General features: G+C 50.8%; 1 protein-coding gene and 1 pseudogene across 2 annotated transcripts; both read right to left on the bottom strand.

Moving 5' to 3' along the window:
* Window positions 1-715: 715 nt before the first annotated feature.
* Window positions 716-5,233, bottom strand: LOC100449857 (cancer/testis antigen 1). The gene is made up of 3 exons (XM_002832313.5): window positions 1,893-5,233; window positions 1,094-1,228; window positions 716-854 (listed from the first exon to the last, which is right to left on the bottom strand). Exons 1-3 carry the CDS (start codon window positions 2,159-2,161, stop codon window positions 716-718), a joined length of 543 nt encoding a protein of 180 aa, XP_002832359.3. The 5' UTR covers window positions 2,162-5,233.
* On the bottom strand, window positions 5,233-21,315 carry LOC129053108 (cyclic AMP-dependent transcription factor ATF-4-like; annotated as a pseudogene). Its single transcript, XR_010138960.1, has one exon. The product of XR_010138960.1 is annotated as a cyclic AMP-dependent transcription factor ATF-4-like (transcript).
* Window positions 21,316-21,606: the final 291 nt, after the last annotated feature.

Below are 21,606 nucleotides of genomic sequence, written 5' to 3'. Positions count from 1 at the left end.
GCTGGGATTACTGGCATGAGCCACCGCACCTGGCCTTTAAATGATTTTTCTACAGACAGAATCTTGCTACATTGCCCAGGGTGGCCTCCAACTGCAGGTCTCAAGCCATCCTCCCGCCTCAAGCCTCCCACAGCGCTGGAAATACAGGTGTGGGCCACCATGCCCAACCCATATCACATGATTAACAGTAATAGGATAATGCTGGTTCTATGCATCTATTCAAGTACATGTTTTCGAAGAACATACGCGTAAAAAAGCTGGTATGTTCAATGAAAACAATTTGGGAAAAAATTTAATGCTGACCCAGAAAAACATTATATATGCTACGGTCATATATTTAACATATAAATGCAAGTATATTGAGGAAAATATTCTAAAATGTCCACAGTAGTTAATGCTGAATGGCAGGACCCAGTGGCTTTTCATTTTCCCCCATTTCCCAAATTGTCTCCCGTTACCTTGTGCTACTTCAATCTGTGAATCCCAGAGCCTCCCCTGCAACCCGAGGACAAGGGCATGCAAGTCCGAAGGTGCCTTCGCTCGCCAAAAAGAGACTCAGACACAGAATCGTAGCTCAGTTTTATTTTCTACAGAAACAAACATGTAAGCTGCCCTCCTCCAGCGACAATCAGGCCCCCACAATGAAGTGGCCACTCGTGCTGGGACCATTCCCTAGGGGAGGAGGCATGACCTAGGAAAGGGCGCCAGGCTGGGCTTAGCGCCTCTGTCCTGAGGGAGGCTGAGCCAAAAACACGGGCAGAAAGCACTGCGTGATCCACATCAACAGGGAAAGCTGCTGGAGACAGGAGCTGATGGAGAGCTGGAGTTGGCAGTGGTCTGCAGCAGTCAGTCGGCTAAATGTGAGGGGCAGAGAACATTACATTAAAGGCGACACCTCTGCATCCATCTCTCCGGGCTCCCTCGGGTGGCAGCGGGCCTGGTGCACTAGGTCTCTGTTCTGAGACCCTGTGCTGCGGTGTTCCCAGGTTTCTAGCAGCCTGACCGTGGGGTGTAGGTGGATCCCAGCCCCCATCCTGCCACGCTGCGACCGCCACCCACCCAGGCCCCATCTGTGTCCTGGTCCTGAACTGACATAGTCAGTATGTTGCTGGACACAGTGAACTCCTTCAGAAGCACCCCCGGCACAGGAAGCGGTGGGGCATCCCGAGCCAGGCTCCCGCGAGCCAGCTCTGCTTCCATGGGTGTCGCGAAAGGCATGGTGAGGTAGCTGGTGGGGGCCCAGTTAAGGCATCCTCTCCTAGGACTTGGCCTGTGGCTCCGGCCTGCTGCTTACCCCAAGCCAGCTTCCCCCTCCCCCACTCCCCGACCCCTCCCCCCCACCCCCGATTGCCCAGCTCATCCCCCCCAGTCTGTCTCCTCAGGCACTGGCCCAGTAGCACACCCCACCCAGCTGTCTTGGTTCCCCATTTTCCTTTGCTGCACCCCAAGCTGACTCCTCCATGCCCTTACAAGACCCCTCCCCACCCTGCCCCCTGTGGCATCACCCGGCCCCCTCCTCATCACCCGACCCTCCACCCCAACCACCTCCCGCCACCCGCTCCCATCTTGCCCCCTTCCCCCCACCTCCTGGTGCCCTCCTACACCTGGGTCCCCCTATCTCCTGGCCCCTGCCCCCTCCCCGCATGACCCAGTGCCCCTCACCCAATCACCCAGCCCCTCTCCCCCACCCCCACCCCCCTACCTCCCAGCCCGTACCTGCTCCCCTCCTCGCAGCTGGCCTCCCATATCCCCACTTCCCAACCCCCACCCCCACCCAACCACTTACTCGCATCTCCCCCGCCTTCTCCCCCACCTGGCCCTGCGCTCCCCATCTCCCGGCCCCCACCTCACCACCAGAACTGTCCAGAACAGAACAGAACAGAACAGAACACAACTCAAGCAGGCGGCTCTCCGGCCCCCTGGCCCCGCATCTGCAGCATCCATTCAGCCCTGAAGCCGCGCCGCCGTGCGGAGCCCGCGGGGTGCCTCCTCCCGGCCCCAAGGCCCTTGCTGCCCCTGCGCCCTGGGGACCTCCGCCGCCGGTGGCACCCGCCTCTCCTGGGCCACCAGCATCGCCCCCTGGGCCACCAGGAACGCCAGGGCCTCCTGGGCCATCAGCATCGCCCGCCGCACCCCCTGTGCCCTGGCCTGCGGCCTGCATGGCTCCGGAGCCTCTGCGTCGCTCTCAGAAAGTCAGGGCCCACGAGGACGTGGAGGCAGAGAGGCTGCAGGAAGTTCCGCCCCCTGGCGTGAGATGGGGAGCCCGGGATCCTCAGGGCGCCTGCGCACAGGGGCCCTACTTCCGGCCGTGGGAGACCCCGAGTGAGCCCCGGAGCACGTGACTGGTTCTCACCAACCCCGCCCCTCCCCAAGAGAGCCCGGGCCGGAAGGTGGCTGCAATGCCAGCTTGGACCCCTCACCCCTGAGCAGCCGGCTGTCCGCCGGACCCCTGTCCCGGGAGCCCTGCAGGGAGTCAGGCACTGCGGGGCCCAGCCTGTCCCATCCCCCGGGTCTCCCTCACACCGAGGAGCAAGACAGGCCTGGGAACACGGGGCCGGGGCTGTGCGGCCGTCATCCCGGACCCTACCTGCCCTGTCCGTCTTGGGGGAGCTCCCAGGACAGACCCCGGGGACAGGCCTCTAACTGGGTTCAGCAGCCTCCGTCCCTGTCCTGGTAGCCTAGCTGGTGGGGTAGCTGGAACTGCATGTCGGGTGGGAGTGGCCTCGCGCCAGCCAAGGTCTCCCAGGTGCCAGGTCCAGCCAAGGTGGACGGGAGGGCCCAGTGGGACCCGGGGCCGGATCTCACTCCTGGGTTCAACGGGTTCTGTCCCTGTCCTAGTCGCCCCGCCTGGTGGGGGAGCTGGAGCTGCGTGTGGGGTGGGTTGCGGGTGGCCTCCCACCAGCCAGGGGCTCCCGGGCTCTAGGCCTGGCCCAGGTGGACAGGCGGGACCTGCTGGACCTGAGGCTGCGTCGGGCCTGGCTCCTGGGTTCGGCAGTATCAGTCCCTGCCCTGGTCGCTCTTGCCTGGTAGGGAGCTGGGAGGTGACCCGGTGTCTGCTCAGTGGTGATCTACTTGTGTGTCTGGAAGGGGGTCAAATCCACGGGACAGGTACCTCTAGAGGCATGCAGGGGTGAGGGCGGCACGGCCCCAGGAGCTGAATGTCTGTGCCAGGCGCACCTGTGGCAACAGGAGGTGACTAGACAGGGCCTAGCCCTGAGGAAGGGGGAGGTACTAAAATCCAAACCACTCTCCCCCACCTTCCAAATCCAGGAATCAGCAGCTTCTGCACCTGGGAAAAGCATATTGGCACTCATGTGGAAACTAAAAACGTTGATCTTTTGGAGGCAGAGCAGAATGATGGTTACCAGACGCTGCGAAAGGTGGGGAGGGTGGGGAGGTTAATGGGGACAAACATATAGTTGCATAGAAGGATTAAGTTCTAGTGTTTGATAGCACCGTAGAGGGACTATAGGTAATTATTTATTGTATATTTCAAAATAGCTAAAAGATAGGAAATGTTCCCCAAAAAAAGAAATGATAAATGCTTGAGGTGGTGGATATCCTAAATACCCCGACTTGATCATTACATCGTGTGTGCGTGTGCGTGTATCAGAATATCACATGTATCCCATAAATATGCAGAGTTATCATACATCAGTTAAAAATGTTTTTACTTACAGAAAAGAAAAATTCACCCAAGCTCTTGCGTGTACCTCCAGTTCATTATTTTCACTGCTGTATTTCATTACATATATTTCATTAAATGATGAATTTTAAAAACCAGAAACACAACTTGTTAACACAATTACACCTGGAATAGCTGAAAATCAGACATAACCCAGTTAGTGACTGCCATCCTTCCTGTCGTCCTCTGCTCAGTCTCCCCATTCTCAGACAGAGGCAGGCTAAAGTTCTTACCTTCAACAGGTCAGGGAAGGGAGAGTAAAGTGCATGTGACCCTGTCTTAGGAAGCAGGAAGACAGAGGGAGGGTCTCCGGGTCCCCATTATTTTCCCGGCCTATTACCCCCAGATCAAGAAAGGAAGTCCTAACTGATTGAGAGATTCCTGGAGATACTGCCACTGTCCTGGAAGTCTCAGCCAGCCACTGGACCCGAAATCTCCTCCATCAATATTTCAGCCAGAGCAACATCTGCCACTAGATGGCATCAAACTCCAGCCGGGAGCAGGACAGATTTGGATGGTCCAGCGGGCTTTCCTCGTTCATTTCATTAACCCCACAGTAACACAATTTCACGTTGTATGTGATTGGATTTCTTGGAAACTACCTATTACATTACGGCAGAGTTTTATAGTCCTCTAATTTATCCATTCTGCTGATGATGGGCAGGCATTTGGATAGTTTCCAGCCCTTGGCTATGAACATACTTGTACAGGTCTCTTGAAGCACATGTCGAAGTTTTTTTTGGAATTGCTGTATCACAGTCAATACATATCTTGAAATTTACTAGATAATGCCATGTTTTCCCAAGTGGTTTGAGCAAATTTTCGCTTCCACCATAATGTGTGAGCGTACATACACATAGCTCAACATGCTCATCAATATTGACAGTACTAGTCTGTTCTCGCATTGCTATAAAGGACTACCTGAGACTGAGTAATTTATAAAGAAAAGAGGTTTAATTGACTCACAGTTCTGCAGGCTCTACAGGAAGCATGGCTGGGGAGGCCTCAGGAAAGTTACAATCATAGCAGAAGGCAAAGAGGAAGGAGTCACATCTTATATGGCCAGAGAAGGAGAAAGAGAAAGTGAAGGGGGAGGTGCTACACACTTTTAAACAACCAGATCTTGTGAGAGCTCACTATCATGAGAATAGCAAGGGAGAAATCGACCCCCATGATCCAATCGCCTCCCACCGGTCCCCTCCTCCAACACTAGGGATTACAATTCAACATGAGATTGGGGGGGGACACAAATCCAAATCATATCATTCCACCCCCGCCCCCTCCCAAATCTCATGTACTTCTCACATTGCAAAATACAATAATCTCCTCTCAACAGTCCCCCAAGTCTTAACCTATTTCAGCATTAACTCAAAAATCCACAGTCCAAAGTCTCATCTGAGACAAGGCAAGTCCCTTCTGCCTATGAGCCTGTAAAATCAAAAACAAGTTAGTTACTTCCAAGATAAAATTGAGGTACAGGCATTGGGTAAATACTCCCTTTCCAAAAGGGGGACATCAGCCAAAACAAAGGGGCTACAGGCCCCATGCAAGTCCAAAACCCAACAGGACAGTCATTAATTCTTTTTTTTTCACTACAAAATAATTTATTCAAACACACAGCTACAGCGCGAGACTCCTATGTACAAGCACATTGATGCTCCTGACTACCCTCAACTAGAGGACCCTTTTCTTCCCCCTTGCCTTGCGGACCTCTTCTATCGAATCTTTCATGTACTGGATTTCCTCGGCCAGGGAATCCGCCCTCTCTTTCAGAGCCTCGTTCTTCTTTTCCAGCGCTTTGCACTCACCAGTGAGGACCTCCTGCTCCACCCTCTTCTTCTGGCGATACTAGCTCCTGCTGTTTTGTTTTGCTCCATTTTTTTTCAGCTTCTTATCCAGTTTCTCACCCTTTACTTGTGCTGATACCATCTTCTCTCCAGGAGGGTCATAAGGTTTGGGGCAGGCAGAGCCACAGAGGACACCTGGAGATGGCGGACTCCTACACGGAGAGCCCCTGGAGGTAGAGGGAGAGCCCAGATAGGACTCTGGGCTCATACAGATGCCACTATCATTATCTGAGGGGGCGTCTTCCTCCTTTGTGCACTGAGGGATCATGGAAATGTAGGCAGTGGAGTCTGGCTTCCTATCTCCTTCAGAGATATCCACTTCACTGCCCAGCTGTAGACTAAAGGAATAATCTGGAGTGGAGGACCAGACCCCTGGGGAAAGGGGAAGAGGTTGCAAGAAGGTGAAGGGGGCAACCTGGTCGGGTTAAACTTTCTGGGAGATGGCAAATAGGGTTCACCATCTGGGGGGGCTCCTTATTAGTCTCCTGGACTAGGGGGGCAAAGAGATCACACGAGTCATCCAACGTGGCCAGAAGCTCATCTGGCATGGTTTCCAGGTCATCTATACCCAACAGGGCATCAAAGTCGAACTCCTTCAGATCCGTTTTCTCCCACATCCAATCTGTCCCAAAGAAAGCATCCTCCTTGCCATCGTTGGAGGCACTGACCAACCCATCCACAGCCAGCCATTCGGAGGAGTCTGCCTTAGCCTTGTTGCTGGAGAACCCATGAGGTTTGAAGTGCTTGGCCACCTCCAGGTAGTCATCTAAGAGACCTAGGCTTTCTTCAGTCCCCAAACCTGACTGGTCAAGGGGGGACAACAAGCCCCCACCAACACCTCGCTGCTCGGGAAGCTCATCTCGGTCATGGTGCAGTGCTTTGCTGGAATCAAGGAATGTGCTTAATTCGAAGGTGTCTTTGTCGGTTACAGCATTGCTGCTGCTGAATGCTGTGAGAAGTGGCATGGCTTAAGCTGCCAGTGGGTGCCACTGCAGAGCCTGGTGCTGCTGCCACTGCTGCAAAGGCCAAGGCTGCCACAGGCACTGCTGCCCCTAAAACACCATGGTGGCCATGGACCCTGCAGGCGGGGAGGAGGGCAGACGCACACATGCGGAGGAAACTACATCTGTGGGCGAGCAGAGCAGAAAATCGTCATTAATTCTTAAAGCTCCAAAATAATCTCCTTTGACTCCATGTCTTACATCCAGGCCACACTGATGCAAGGGGTGGGAGGGGTGGGTTCCTAAGGCCTTGGGTAGCTCTGCTCCTGTGGCTCTACAGGGTACAGCCCCCTCGGCTGCTTTCCTGGGCTGGTATTGAATGTCTGCAGCTTTTCCAGGAGTATAATGCAAGTTGTCAGTGGATCTATGATTCGGGGGTCTGGAGGATGGTGGCCCCCTTCTCACAGCTCCACTAGGCAGTGCCCCAGTGGGGACTCTGTGTGAGGACTCCAACCCCAGATTTCCCTTCTGCACTACCCTAGTAGAGGTTCCCCAGGAGGGCTCCACCCCTGCAGCAGACTTCTGCCTGGACATTCAGGCATTTCCATACATCCTCTGAATCTAGGCAGAGGTTCCCAAGCCTCAACTTTTGCCCTCTACATACCCACAGGCTTAACACCACATGGAAGCCACCAAGGCTTATGGCTTGCACCCTCCAGAGCAGCAGCCAGAGGCATATCTGGGGCCCTTGTAGCCATGGCTGGAGCTGGAGCAGCTGGGGCGCAGATAGCAGTGTCCCGAGGGTGCGCAGGCCAGCAGGGCTCTGGGCTGGGTCCAAAAAAACATTCTTCCCTCTTCAGCCTCCAGGCCTGTGAATGTCCCTCAAAAAATTAAAAATAGAACTACCATATGATCCAGCTCTCCCACTTCTGGGTATAGATCTGAAGGAAATGAAATCTATTTCTTCCTGAGTCAGTTTTCATAGTTTGTACATTTCTAGGAATTTGTCCACTTCATCTAGGTTATCTAATTTGTTGGCAAACGATTGTTCACAATCTTCTCATATAATCCTTTTTGGGGGTAGAATAATTCAGTAACAATCAATAAAATGAAAAGGCAACCTGCAGAATATTGAGGAATAACATATTGTTCACATCTTATCAATATAATAAAATATGTGAATTTTGTGGGGGCAATAATAAATACTCCCAGTTTTTTCCTCATCAGCTATAACAGGGTTGGAGTCTACAGTGATATCTTCTCAAGTCTCCAGCATCTGTGTCGCACTCAGGTAGCACCACACAGTCCCGAGTGAGCCCCTAACAGATACTCATCTCCCTTGGGACAGAAGCAGCACATAGACTTCCATCTCTGGTCATTAGGTCCCATGGCCTAGGAATCATGTCTCAAAATTAGCTTTGATGCCATAACATATTTGATCAGAATATAGGTAATGTGATAAGCTGAAATATAAGCATTCCAACTGAACTTCAGGCATAGTGACGGCAAATTGGAAAGAGATGCAAAGAGATTTCAAGGACCTTGGAAATTCACAATGTCATTTAAGAAGAAAACACACATCACTCCATTCCAGTAAAGAATCACAGACTCGGCCATGCATGTTGGCTCATGCCTGTAGTCCCAATACTTTGGGAGATCGAGGTGGGAGGATCGCTTGAGCCCGGGAGTTCAAGAATCACAGAGTCTTCCAGCTCCCAGTCCGGTGCTCTTAACCACTACGTGCTGCCAGTCATCAATATTCTCCCATATTTCCTTTAATGAAATAGGATCATTAAAGCTTAGGGGGAAATATTTGATAGGAAAAGATTTCACGTATTTTTCTAGATTTTCATTTCCTCTTTTTGTTGTTGTTTTTTTTTTTTTTGGAGACAAGGTCTCACTCTGTCACCCAGGTCAGAGTGCAGCAGTGCAATCACAGCTCACTGCAGCCTCAACTTCCCATGCTCAATCCATCTTCCCACCTCAGCCTCCCAAGTAGCTGGGACTACAGGTGCACACCTCCATGCCCAACTCATTTTTTAAAATTGTTTGTAGAGATGGCGTCTGACTATGTTGTCCGGGCTGGTCTCAAACTCCTGGACACAAGCAGTCCTCCCACCTCAGCTTCCCAAAGTGTAGGGATTACAGGCGTGAGCCACACTGCACCAGGCCACCTTCATTTCCTCTTTTATATAGACTCCAGTTGAATTTTTAAAAAGTAGTTGGTCGCCCAGAGGCAGAGACTGTCTTATAGTTTTTCTGTTTCCCAGAGTGCCTTGCTAAATACCCAATTGTTGACTGAATCTTTAAACTCAGAAGTACAAATTTTACTGCACTGTAAAGACATAGACTCAACAGGTACAAAATCTTTGGTCTTTCAATCAACATAGGTCATGGAAACATCACTTCATTCCTAAATGCCAACGTAATGAATACAAGAGAATTGGTTTGAAACAAACATTTTGATCAGTGTTCACTTAAATTTCCAGGGGATTCCCACCTTACTTCACTCCCTCGGCTCAGCACACGTAGTATAAGCCACACTAGTCCACATCTGGTGTTACAACTTTCTGTCCAATTTCAGAACACCCTCCTTTCACCAATTCATGACCTGCAACCCTTCCACCGCCATTTCCACAAGCAAACTTCAGGTCTTTTTCAAGGTGAAGTGCCGTACTTGCTGCAGCACTTAAATATTTTTTAACCATTTAACATGCATAGAATTGTGCTACCATTTTCATTAGGTTCCTGTCTTTGTTTTCTTATGTGTCACTGACAAAGGTTTTGAGTATTGTGTCCCTAACCCCATTTTTCCTATGAGTTTTGCGATTTGTACTACACAATGATTCTGAGGTACACGTATGTCATGCTATAATCATAACTCATTGTATCACGGTTTGGGGAAAAAATTAACCAATAACCAATTTATTTTTTCAAAGATAATGGGTGTGCAAGCTTCCAGCAAATCTGCTTAAGCATAAAATCAAATCAGAGAACAGCTGTTTTTCCTCCAACGTCGATCCAGTGGCTAGCTAGCCCTCAAATCAGACACTAGATTTGGAACTGGAAGGACATCATTCACCTTGAAGTAGTGAACAAAAACATGGTTTTCTCAAAAAATAAAAGGGATGAAAGTCATTATAAAAACTGTCTTTTCCACCAGGCACGGTGGCTCATGCCTGTGGTCCCAGCTACTCAGGAGGCTGAGGTGGGAGGATCACTTGAGCCCAAGAGGTCGAGGCTCCAGTGAGCCGTGATCGCACTACTGCACTCCTGCCAGCCTGGGCGACAGAGCGAGACCCTGACTCTGAAAAAAGGGAAATTATCTTTTCCATCCTCAGAGCAAGCACGCAGAATATTATTGTCATCCTATTCATAGACGTGGAAACTAAAACTAAGAGAGGCTGAGTGACTGGCCCAAAGTACCATGGCTGATAGGGGTTGTAATGAACTCAAGTGGTCTTTGTCTAGAATCAGAAATACCACCACTATATGTAATGGGCTTGTAACTGTGACATGTTATTTCCAATTGTCTGCAAAACACAAACATGAATAAATGAGATGAGTTGTTGGGGAAAAGTAAGAAAAAGGTGACACTGTTAGGGTTACCCATCTCTCCACGTACCTCCTAACATCAGACCCTGATTGGGGCAGAAAACCCTGGCCTGTACCACGATAAATGCCTCCTGTCCAATAATAGGATGTTCAACAGCTCTTTGGTACCAACGATGAACAAATTCTTTGCAAAAGAATATTATTGCTGCAATTGGCTGGGCATGGTGGCTTACGCCTGTAATCCCAACACACTGGGAGGCCGAGCTGGGCAGATCGCTTGAGCCCAAGAGTTTGAGAGCAGCCTGGGCAACATGGCTGTGCCCACTCTCTACAAAAAATTGTAAAATTTGCCAGGCGTGGTGGCGCACGCCTGTGGTCCCAGCTACTCTGGAGGCTGAGGTGGGAAGATGGCATTGAGCCCAGGAAGTCAAGGCCGCAATAAGCCATGTTCATGCCACTGCACTCCAGCTTGGGTGACAAAGTGAGACCTGGTGTCTCTCTGTATATCTGTCTATCTATATCTATATCTATATCTATCATCTATATCTATATCTATAGCTTAGCTATATCTGCAACAGTGAATAGAAACCCCTTTAGCAAAGTGTTCCCAAACTCTTGCTTCTAATTCTTGACCAACTCAGAAGTAAAGGAGAATGAAGTAAAGGAAGTCATACGTTTCCGTGCTCTCATGCATATTTTTATATCTGTAAGGTCAGTAGTAATGTGCCTACTTTCATTTCTGATTTTAGTCCTCTCTCTCTCTGTCTTAGTCCAGCTAAATGTGTCTCCGTTGTTCTTTAAGCACTTCCTTATTTTTCTGGGACAACAAGATGATCCAGTTAATCTTGTACTTTCTCTGCCCTAGCCCTGGAATCAGTCATTTCTCTAGTGAGCTCTGTTCTTTTTAATCAAGACTGTTGTTTAGAAATCGAGACCCAGTCATTCATGAGGGATCCACCCCCATGACCCAAACACCCCCTACCAGGCCCCACCTCCAGCCCTGGGGATTACAAGTTAACCTGAGATGTGGGTGGGGACAAACATCCAAACTAGATCAATGAGTTCACACCAACAACTCCAAATCAAATCCACATTCAAGCCTTCTCCCTTTTCATATCTGCAACTCCTTTTCCAAACGGTGAGAAAGCCAGGTCCCTACATCATTCATATATTTACTGCAAAGCCAATCAATCATCTGAGCCCATCAGGTCACCACCCAACTTGGCACACGTTCCTCTCTTGGACCCCTGACCCCTCCCCAGGACACGGTCACCCTCGCGGACTCCCTTCCTTACTCCACAAAACTTCCTTGTGCAGGACACTGCTGCGCTCAGCGGAGGATCATGCTTCGCACTGGTCCCCAGCTGCCCTCCACACTTTCCTTGAGTGGGCCCCCAATCCCAGGGACTTTTGGAAGAAGAGGGAGAGAAGGACAGGACCGAGGAAGAGAGGCAGGAAGGAACACCAGCAGAGCAGCCGGCAGGAAGGGCCATTATTCCTTCTGATGCTCCATTCTTAGCCAATGGCAACTCAAACTGGTTGGCAGCAGTGTCCTCCTGACAAACGCTGTGGTCATGTCTCAGATTTACCTCCAGAGGGAGCACTTCAGTCCACAGTCTTGGTGCCAGCTGCAATGGCATTAGCATTGCTTTGAAGGCTTTTCAGGGGACAGAGAAAGCAAATAGGTATTTTTTAGAAAGAGAAAAATAAATTGAGTTCATCACGCCAAGGTGGGAGGATGGCTTGAGCCCAGGAGTTCGAGAGCAGCCTGGACAACATAGCAAAACCCCATCTCCACGAAAAAATAAAAAATTAGCCGGGCGTGATGGCACGCGCCTGTAGTCCCGGCTACTTGACAGGCTGAGGCGGGAGGATTGCTTGAGCCTGGGAGGTTGAGGCTGCAATGAGCTGTGATCGTGCCACTACACTCCAGCCTGGGTGACGGAGTGAGACCCTGTCTCAAATAAATAAACAAACAAACAAATAAATAAAAAGTTAGACAGCTTTTACTTTTTGGATATATATATATTCCCTATTCCCTGCGGATATTCTCAAGCCTTTTTTTTTTTTTTAAGTTTTTAAAGTTCAGTTGTTCTGTCATCTGTGTGGTGCTCCAGCATCTGTTTTGAGTCTCGCTCTGTTGCCCAGGCTGGAGTGCAATGGCGCCATCTTGGCTCACTGCAACCTCCACCTCCCAGGTTCAAGGGATTCTCCTGCCTCAGGCTCCCGAGTAGCTGGGAGTACAGGCGCCCACCACCACGCCCGGCTAATTTTTGTATTTTTAGTAGAGACGGGGTTTCACCATATTGGCCAGGCTGGTCTAGAACTCCTGACCTTGTGATCTGCCCACCTCGGCCTCCCAAAGTGCTGGGATTACAGGTGTGAGCCACTGCACCCAGCCTCCAGCATCTGAACTCTTAGTCTCATGGTCTCTTTGCTGCCCCGGGTGTGCTTACTTTTTATGTGCACTGCTCAGTGTCGTTAAGAACTTTTTTTTTCCCCAGTGCTCCTAAAGTTCTTATATTAATACTTCGCTCTTTTTATTTTAAGAGCTCAGGTGTACATGTGCAGGTTTGTTATATGAGTAAACTTGTGCCATGGGGGTTTGTTGTACAGATTATTTTATCACCCAGGTATTAAGCCTAGTACCCATGAGCTATTTTTCCTCATACTCTCCCTCTTCCCAACCTCCGCCCTGCAAAAGGCTCCAGTGTGTTTCATTCCCCTCTATGTATCTGTGTGTTCTCATCATTTAGCTCCCACTTATAAGTGAGAACATGTGGTATTTGGTTGTCTGTTCCTGCGTCAGTTTGCTAAGGATAATGGCCTCCAGCTCCATCCATGCTCCTGCAAAGGACATGCTCTCGCTCAGGAACTTTTGTGGAGACTGCATCTCAACCCTAGGCTCCCACGAATCCACACATCCATTGGGGTAACCGTTGTGGGTTGAATGGTGTCCCCCAAAAAGTTATGTTCAAGTCCTAACACCTGAGTGCCTGGGAATGTGACCTGATTTGGAAATAGGGTCTTTGCCGATGTAATCAAGTTAAGGTCATACTAGACTGGGGTGGGTGCTAATCAAATGTGACTAGTGTCCTCATAAGAGAGAGAGGCAGACACACTGGGAAGATGACCCCACGAAGAAGGAGGCAGAGATTGGAGCGCTGTCTCTACAAGACAGAGAGTGCCAAGGATTGCCAGAAACCACCTGGAGCTACAAGAGAGGCATGGAACAGATTCTCCCACAGAGCCTCCGGTAGGAACCAACCCTGCTGACAGCTGGATTCCAGACTTGTAGCTTCCAGAACCACGGGAGAATCCATTTCTGTTGTTTTCGGCCACCCAGTTTGTGGCCATTTCTTACGGCAGCCCTAGAAAACTAATATGGGTACTGTCGGCCCAGGACCACCTCAGACCAAATTTAGGACTCGAGGGCCACTGAACGGCCCCACCAGGAAAACCTAGACTGCAAGTCTGCACAGAACCTGGCCCTTGGCCACAACTTTGCACATGGGTGTTTTCCCTTTCCTTTCATCTCCTGCTTCCGCGCAATCTGCAGAGCTGGGGTGGGGTTTCCTTAATGTAGCGGGGGCTGCTATGCAACTCCCCACACTTCACAAAGGCTTTGGGCCTTGCCTGCTGTCTCCCTTGCCTGGACGGCCTCCAGAACCAAAACCCAAGTTTGCCCAGGTCGGCCAGCATCCTCGGGAAATAAGCAGCTTCAGTGGTGTACTTCTTCTTGGATTCCCACTTCCTCTCAGGTTTTGCTCTCTTGTTGGTTCTCAGCTGTTTTGAACAGTCTCAAACTGTTTCATCTATCATTTGCAGTTATTTTCAGCAGAAATATCTGTCTCAATAATACCACCCAGCATCACCAGAAACAGATGGCAGGTCTTGCAATGCTTTCGGGGATGGAGAGACAGACCACTCTGACCACCGCCCGCTAGGTGCGGGAGAAGACTTATTTCCAGCTATAGCACACATTTGTCGACTTTGGCTCTCCTAGACCGAGAAAGCAAATCCCACCTCTTCCCCTCAGGCCTGCGACACTCGGAACCAACGCGACCGATGGAATCCCTGGATCTCCCCGCTTCCTGTGCCTGCTGAGTTCTGTTCCTCCAAGGGTACAATGACATCCATCAGCTGCCTGCCCCCTGCTGACACACTTTCTGTTTGAGAGTTTGCCTCTCAATGACTATAGAGAAAGCAACCTGGGCCGAGTAGAAGAGCAGCTGCTAGTCTCCTGGTTGGTACCAACCCTGGGTCTCTGAGGAAAGGACAGAGTAGGGTCGCTCTGCTTCACAACGCAAAGTCAGTCGCCCATTCTCCCTGCCAGTTCTCAAGCCTGTAATCCCAGCATTTGGGGAGGCCAAGGTGGGAGGATCACTTGATTTCCAGGAGTTCGAGTCCAGCCTGGGCAACACAGTGAGACCCTGTCTCTACTGTTAAAAAACTTAACGAAGGAAGGAAGGAGGGAGAGAGGGAGGGAGGGAGGGATAAGGAAGAAGAAATGAAGGAAGGAAGGGAGGAAGGGAGGGAAGGAGGACGGGAGGAAAGGAAGGAATAAGGAAAAAAGGAAGGAGGGAAGGAAGGAAGGGAGGAAGGAACGAAGAAAGGAATAAGGAAGAGGGAAAGAAGGAAGGAAGGAATAAGGAAGAGGGAGTGAAGGAAGGAAGGAAGGAATAAGGAAGAGGAAGAAAGGAGGGAAGAAAAAAAGGTCACCTGTCAAACATAGCTTTAGGAGAGGATATAAATGTTCAATGTTGATCTTCTTCTGTGTCTTCATTTGCATTTTCATGGGCGCTTACAGGAGGCGCACAGGTGTCTTAGACAACATTTTTAAAATAACAACTTGAGGCTTAATTCACATGCTACACAATTAACATGTCTAAAGTGTACAATTTGATGGTTTTTAGTATATTCATAGATACGTGCAACCATCAGCATGACCAGCTTCAGGACATTCTCATCATCCCAAAAGGAAACCCTGTCTCCATCAGCAGTCACTCCCCGTTTTCCCCCAACTCCTCCAGCCCTGGGCAACAACCAATCGACTTTCCTTAGACAACGTTTTGAGCCCTTATTGGGAGGAATTATAGTCGAATGGAAAATCCAGTTTGGGATGTGGTGTAAACTGGAATTGCTTTCGTGGTTTTTCCTTGTGCCTTGGGTCGGGCACTGCCATAAGAGCATTGCATCCATCCTTTCATCGGTACTCTGCTGCACACGGATGAGGAAACTAAGGCTCAGAGACATTAAGCAAGGGGCAGAGTGGGGCTTGTCCATGAGACCCCAGAGTCTGTGCTCTTGCACATACATTATCAGGACAACATGATCTATCCATCCGAATTCCAAATAAATAAATAAAAATGCTTATAAGAAGTCCCCCCATGCTGGGGGGAGGCAGTGGCTCATGCCTGTAATCCCAACACTTAGGGAGGCACAGGCGGGAGGATTGCTTGAACCCAGGAGTTTGAGACCAGCCCAGGCAACATGACAATACCTGCATCTCTGCAAAAACGAAAAAAGAAAAAAAAAAAAAGACAAAAAGAAGTCCCTCCAAGTTAGTCGCCACGCTCTCTCTACCATGGGTTTTCTGTGTTATCTCTATCACATTAATACAGTCATTTCTACCAAGCACCATTTATGGTGACAGGGTATGGTCTACAAAAATATTGACAGAGAAATCCTGATGGAGCTTCAAGACAAGCTCAGGCCACCAAGCAATGTGCACCGAGTGTAGCTGTGCCGAGCATCGTTCTAGGGCAAGGGTCCCCAACCCCCTGGCCACGGACAGATACTGGTCTGTGGCCTGTTGAGAACTGAGCCACAGAGCAGGCGGCGAGTGGTGGGCACGCAAGCGAAGCTTCATCTGTATGTACAGCTGCTCCCCATTGCTCTCGCATGACCGCCTGAGCTCTGCCTCCTGTCAGATCAGCGGCGGCCTTAGATTCTCACAGGAGCGCAAACCCTATTGTGAACTGTGTGTGCGAGGGATCTAGGTTGTGTGATCCTTATGAGCATCTAACTAATGCCTGATGATCTGAAGTGGAACAGTTTCATCCCCAAACCGTCATCCCACGCCCCATCCCCGTCTGTGGAAAACTTGTCTTCCACAAAACCAGTCCCTGGTGCCAAAAAGGTTGGGGACCGCCGTTCCGGGGGATGGTGCCTGACTGAGCTGGAGGAGGCCTCTGCTCTCCCTCCGGTGGAAGGAGAGAGAAAACAAAGCAGAATAAATGAGGCCGTTTGGACTGCCAAGCAGGGAGTTAAAACAGCGCAGTGTGATTTAGGATGAGGACTTTAAGATGAAGAAGGTGATACACTTAGAACTGTTGAAAGTTTAAACTTAGAGCTGAATGAGAAAAAGAAATTGGCCATGCAAAGATGAGGGGACAACAAGGACAAGCGCCGTGTGTTCGAGGAAGGGCCAAAAGGCCAGCGTGTGTGTGGTACGGTTGGGTGCGGCGGGCCAGCAGGAGAGGGACATAACGTGACGTCCCAGTGGCATGAGGGCTCTGCGAGCCAGGCTGAGGATGAGTTCAGGTTTCCAGGGCAACTGAAGGGAATGGGAGGGTTTCAGCAAAGGTTTACCAGATGACACCAGCTGCCGTGTGGACAGCAGATCACAAGGAGCCCACGCTCTCCAGTGTGAAAGCAGCAAGGAGGTCACTGTGATAGTCTAGGCAAAAGGTGAAGGGACTCAGGAGTTTGGATCATGAGAGGAAGAGGAATCCGTTTTGGCTTAAGCAACTGGGGATGAGGGAAAGGGCAGAGTTGGCAGGGGGTGGGGGCTAAAAGTCCAGTTCTGGCTGGGACAGGCTACTGGGCTCATTTTCGTGAAGGAACAGATCACGACTGGAAGACAGAAATCTGTCATCAGCATCAAGGCCTTGAAGATGGACGAGGTCACAAAGGGGGAGTGTCTGAGCAAGGAGAGGAAGAGAATTTGGGAGTCAGCTCGGAGACACAGGAACCAGCAAGGAGCCTGCCAATCAGCTGCCGGGACGTGGAAGGAGAACCAAGGGGTCTGAGGAGGAGAAAATGATGGTGCTAGGAACTGCAGAACCTCTCGGCAGGCATAGTGCACTCAAACCCCTGCACGAAGACACCCGGCCACCATCTCACGGGGCCTCTGGGAGCCTAAGGCCGCGCCCCTGGGATGCCCCAGCCCCCTTTTGAGTGAGTTCCCGTCTGGAAACGCTCAGGGCTGTCCAAAGCATTTACTGTCTGTTCCGGCCAACACCTGACCTCCCTTTCTTACGGCATTTACTAGAAAGGGCTTACCCTGTCCCTTTGAGACATCTGTGTAGCACCCACAACCCAGGGTCTTTCCCGAGGGCCCCGCAGCCACTGCTTGGAAACGGAAACCTCAGGAGGCACGGGGCCCGGTCTCCCAGTCTCCACGGGAGGGAAGAATCCCAACCTTGGTAAGCACCGGCAGCTCCCACACACGGCTGGCCTGGTGGCAAGGACGCTGGCTGCCCCGTCATCTTTCACTTGAGCCTGCACTCGCCCCCTCCCTACTCCCTCATTCTCCCTTCGCAAGGCCAGGCCGCCTCTGCTGGGGCGGGAACGGAGCTCAGCTCTCTCCCCCGCAAGCAGGGGTTTCTGAAGAAAATCTCTTTTCCCAGCTGGAACAAAGGCCCGCTGTTGTGTACCTTTGTGTATCTCCGGTGTTCTTGTCAAAAGAGGAGGACAGGCACAGACGCCCGCGGGGACAAGGCCACAGGATGACGGAGATGGAGGCTGGAGAGGTACAGCCGGCAGCCCCCAGCGCCGTGGAGGGGCCTGGAAGGCCGCTCCCTCATGGCCCTGGCGGGGAGCCCACCCTGCCGACACCACCGCTAGCTCAGCCTCCAGGCCTCCAGAACCGGAGGCCACGCGTTTCTGTGGCTTTGGCCCCGCAGTCTGTGGTGCTTGGTCACGGCAGCCCCAGGAGACACAGTCAGCCCCTGCCCCGTGCCTTGCTGAGCGGCTGTGTCAACAGCGGGCTCTTCCCTGCCACTGGCACAGAAGAAAACCAAGCTGCGTTAACACCCAAGCGACTGCGCGGGAAGACGTATTCTCTGTGTATCAAAGGAATGCGTGCAAATTATAGGCATTTAGGAAATGTATTAACATGTAAGGAAAACTTCTCATTACTGGCCACCCAGCTACTCACGTCTGTCCAAATGTTAGCACGGTATGCACTCAGAGTTTTTACTTCTCTATCGGGGTCACGCTTTATCCATAAGTTTGTCACCTGGCCTGTTCACACCAACATGCTACAAGGCATGTTGCGTGTGAGGAGATGTTCAAAATGCCAGCTGTGCCGGGCCACATCATTACATACGCAGCCTCTTATCTCACCCCAACCTTTGCCAGCTACAAATGATGAAGTGAAGCACCTTCCCAGTGCCAGAGTCATTGTGAGTGCCCGACTCTCTCTTAGGGTTACGCACCAGGGCTGAGGACGCTGCCTACGGGCTTGCTCCATCCCAGCAAATGGCCCCCTCGGAAGGGGCAGCATTGCAAGGGCTGCTGTCCTGCACCTTGCCAGCAGAGCACTCACCTAGGGCTTCATCGGTTGCCATTTTCAGATCACTTTTTGCTTGCTGTCAAACTTGGTGTTGTTTTAGTTACTAATGAGGGTGAAATGCTTTCTCACTGTGCTTACTGGTCGCCCGCACTGTTCTTGTGCATTGGTCGGCAGGAGGGGGAGCTCCGGGAGGGATGGGCTTCTGGCTTGTGGATCAAGGGGCTGCAGCCAATAGGGCAGGCAGGCTGGTTCCCTCCCAAGAGTAATCCGACCAGTTGTTCTGGAAGCTCAACCTAAGTAAAGCCAAAAAGGAAAACCCTGGAATGCCGTACTTCTGGGCAAATGGTATGGTTTTAAATCCTTGGTGTCTGGTGTACGGTCAACCCTACACTGTGCTACCAGAGGAGAAAGGAGGCAGCCCCACCTCCGGGCAGGGCGGTGGGTCTAGACCAATGCCTGGTGGGTCTAGACCAAGATTCTGACTCAGTTGGTCCAGGGGGCCCAAGCGGGGGTGTTTCTCCAGCTCCCAGGCACTGCTGCTGCATTTGCCCTCATCTGTGTGCACTGGAACGTGTCCCCATACTGGGTTGTGTGGTGACCCTGAAGAGATGCGTGCATATGTTATGGGTGTGACCTTCTTTGGGAAAAGGGTCTTTGCAGATGTAATGAATGCCGAGATGAGGAGATCATTCTGGATTATCCAGGTGGGCCCTACATCCAATGACTGGTGTCCTTTATGAGACAAAAGGGAAGACACAGACGAAGAGGAAGAGACTGTGTGATGACAGAGGCAGAGACTGGGGTGATGGCTCTATAAGCAACCAGCAGAGGCTAAGACAGAGGCCTGTAAACGATTCTCTTGGCGCCTGCAGAGGAAACCAGCCTTGCCGGACGTGGTGGCGGGCACTTGTAATCCCAGCTACTCGGGAGGCTGAGGCACAAGAATTGCTTGAACCCTGGAGGCGGAAGTTGCAGTGAACTGAGATGGCGCCACTGCACTCCAGCCTGGGTGTCAGAGCAAGACTGTATCCAACAAGAAAGAGAGAAAGAGAGAGAGAGACAAGAAAGGAAAGAAAGAAAGAAAGGAAAGAGGAAAGAGGAAAGGAAAGAGGAAAGGAAAGAGGAAAGGAAAGAGGAAAGGAAAGAGGAAAGGAAAGAGGAAAGGAAAGGAAAGGAAAGGAAAGGAAGGAAAGAAACCAGCCTTGCTGACAACTTGATTGCAGACTGTGGCTTCCAACACTGTGAAGGAGTTTCTGTTGTTTTAAGCCCCAAGTGTGCAGTACTTTGTTACAGCAGCCACAGTCTACTCATACACCCTCCCTCCAAAAAAAGTGTAAAGTGCTCTTGTAGAAAAATTGCAAGATTAGGATTTAAGTGCAGCACCCGTGAGCAGAGAAGCTGTCTGTGCCTTTCACATTTTCCCAAGTAGAATCTGATGGGCACCTGGCTTGAAGAAGGGGAAAGGTCACTCCCCCCCCACCGACACCCTGCCCCCAGATGCTGACAAAGCCCTCAGGCCAGGTCAATTTTTAGAAGGCCTCATATCCCAATTCTAGCCAGCCTCACACTGTCAAATAGCAGGAAGCCCTGTGAGGAAGCCTCAGGGTGGATTCACAATATCCCGTTCCCAACCAGGGCAGCTTGGAGGAGGGCAGGAAGGAAGGCCCAGGTGCTGGGGAGTCAACTTCCAACTTTGTTTCCTTTGCTACAATTGCAGGGTTAATGCCCAGGGCTCTGACACCCCAGGAAATTTCCAGAATCTCGTAAAACAGGTAGAGTCGTCTGTTCTTCATAATTGGGGCCACTGTAGGAAATGGCATCACAAACTTCTGGAATATGATGAAACAGCCACCACCGGTCACACTGGGCAACAACACTCTTGGTGAAGACAAGAGCATGCTTCGGTGTTAGAAAAAGAAAAGTGCTCATATGTGAAGCATCCTTCCCACAGACCACAAGGTGGTCATGACGACTCCAAACTCAAAGCAGTAAAAGGGGGAAAAAATGGATAAATGTGACTACATAAAGAAAAAAAAACTTCGAGGCTGAGAAGCACCAGTAGTTTAGCAGGGTGTGGTGGTGCGCGCCTGTGATCCCAGCTACTTGCAAGGCCGAGGCAGGAGGACTGCTGGAGCTCAGGAGGTCAAGGCTGCAGTGAGCTCTGATTGTGCCACTACACTCCCGCCCGGGTGACGGACAGAGACCTTGTCTCAAAACAAAAAACAAAGAAACACTAGTAGCAAGGTCAAAGCAGGAAAAGATATCTGCAATTTCTATCACAGGCACAAACCTAATCCTGCTCACGGACAAAGAGTTTCTAAAAGCTGAGCAACAAAAGATAACCCAGTAGAAAAATGGATAAAAGATATGAGCAGCCCGGCAGGGCGCAGAGGCTCACGCCTGTAATCCTAGCACTTTGGGAGGCCAAGGCATGCAGATCACCTGAGGTCAGGAGTTTGAGACCAGCCTGGCCAACATGGTGAAACCCCCAGCTCTACTAAAAATACAAAAATTGGCCAGGCACAGTGGCTCACACCTGTAATCTCAGCACTCTGGGAGGCCAAGGCAGGTGGATCACATGAAGTCAGGAGTTCGAGACCAGCCTGGCCAACATGGTGAAACCCCATCTCTACTAAAAATACAAAAATTAGCCGAGTGTGGTGGCAGGCGCCTGTAGTCCCAGCTACTGGGGAGGCTGAGGCAGGAGAATCGCTTGAACCCAGGAGGCAGAGGTTGCAGTGAGCTGAGATCACGCCACTGCACTCCAGTCTGGGCGAGAAGAGCAAAACTCTGTCTCAAAAAAAAATAAATAAAAAAAAATATATATATATACACACACACACACACACACACACATACATATACACACCTATACATATACATATATATATATATGATATGAGCAGCCCATTCAGAAGCAGAACTAAAAAGGGTCCTTAAGCCTCAGGAAAGATGCTTAAGCTCACTCTTAACAGAGAACTGCATGGACTAGCGAATGACAAAAACCCAAACGGGCTTTCCCACCTCCTCCTTGGCAAGGCTAGGGAAATAGGGGGT

The sequence above is a fragment of the Pongo abelii genome, chromosome X, assembly GCF_028885655.2.
Source record: "Pongo abelii isolate AG06213 chromosome X, NHGRI_mPonAbe1-v2.0_pri, whole genome shotgun sequence".
NCBI lineage: Eukaryota > Metazoa > Chordata > Mammalia > Primates > Hominidae > Pongo > Pongo abelii.
The sequence above is the reverse complement of the archived record's forward strand: the minus strand, read 5'-3'. Positions and strand labels throughout refer to the sequence as shown.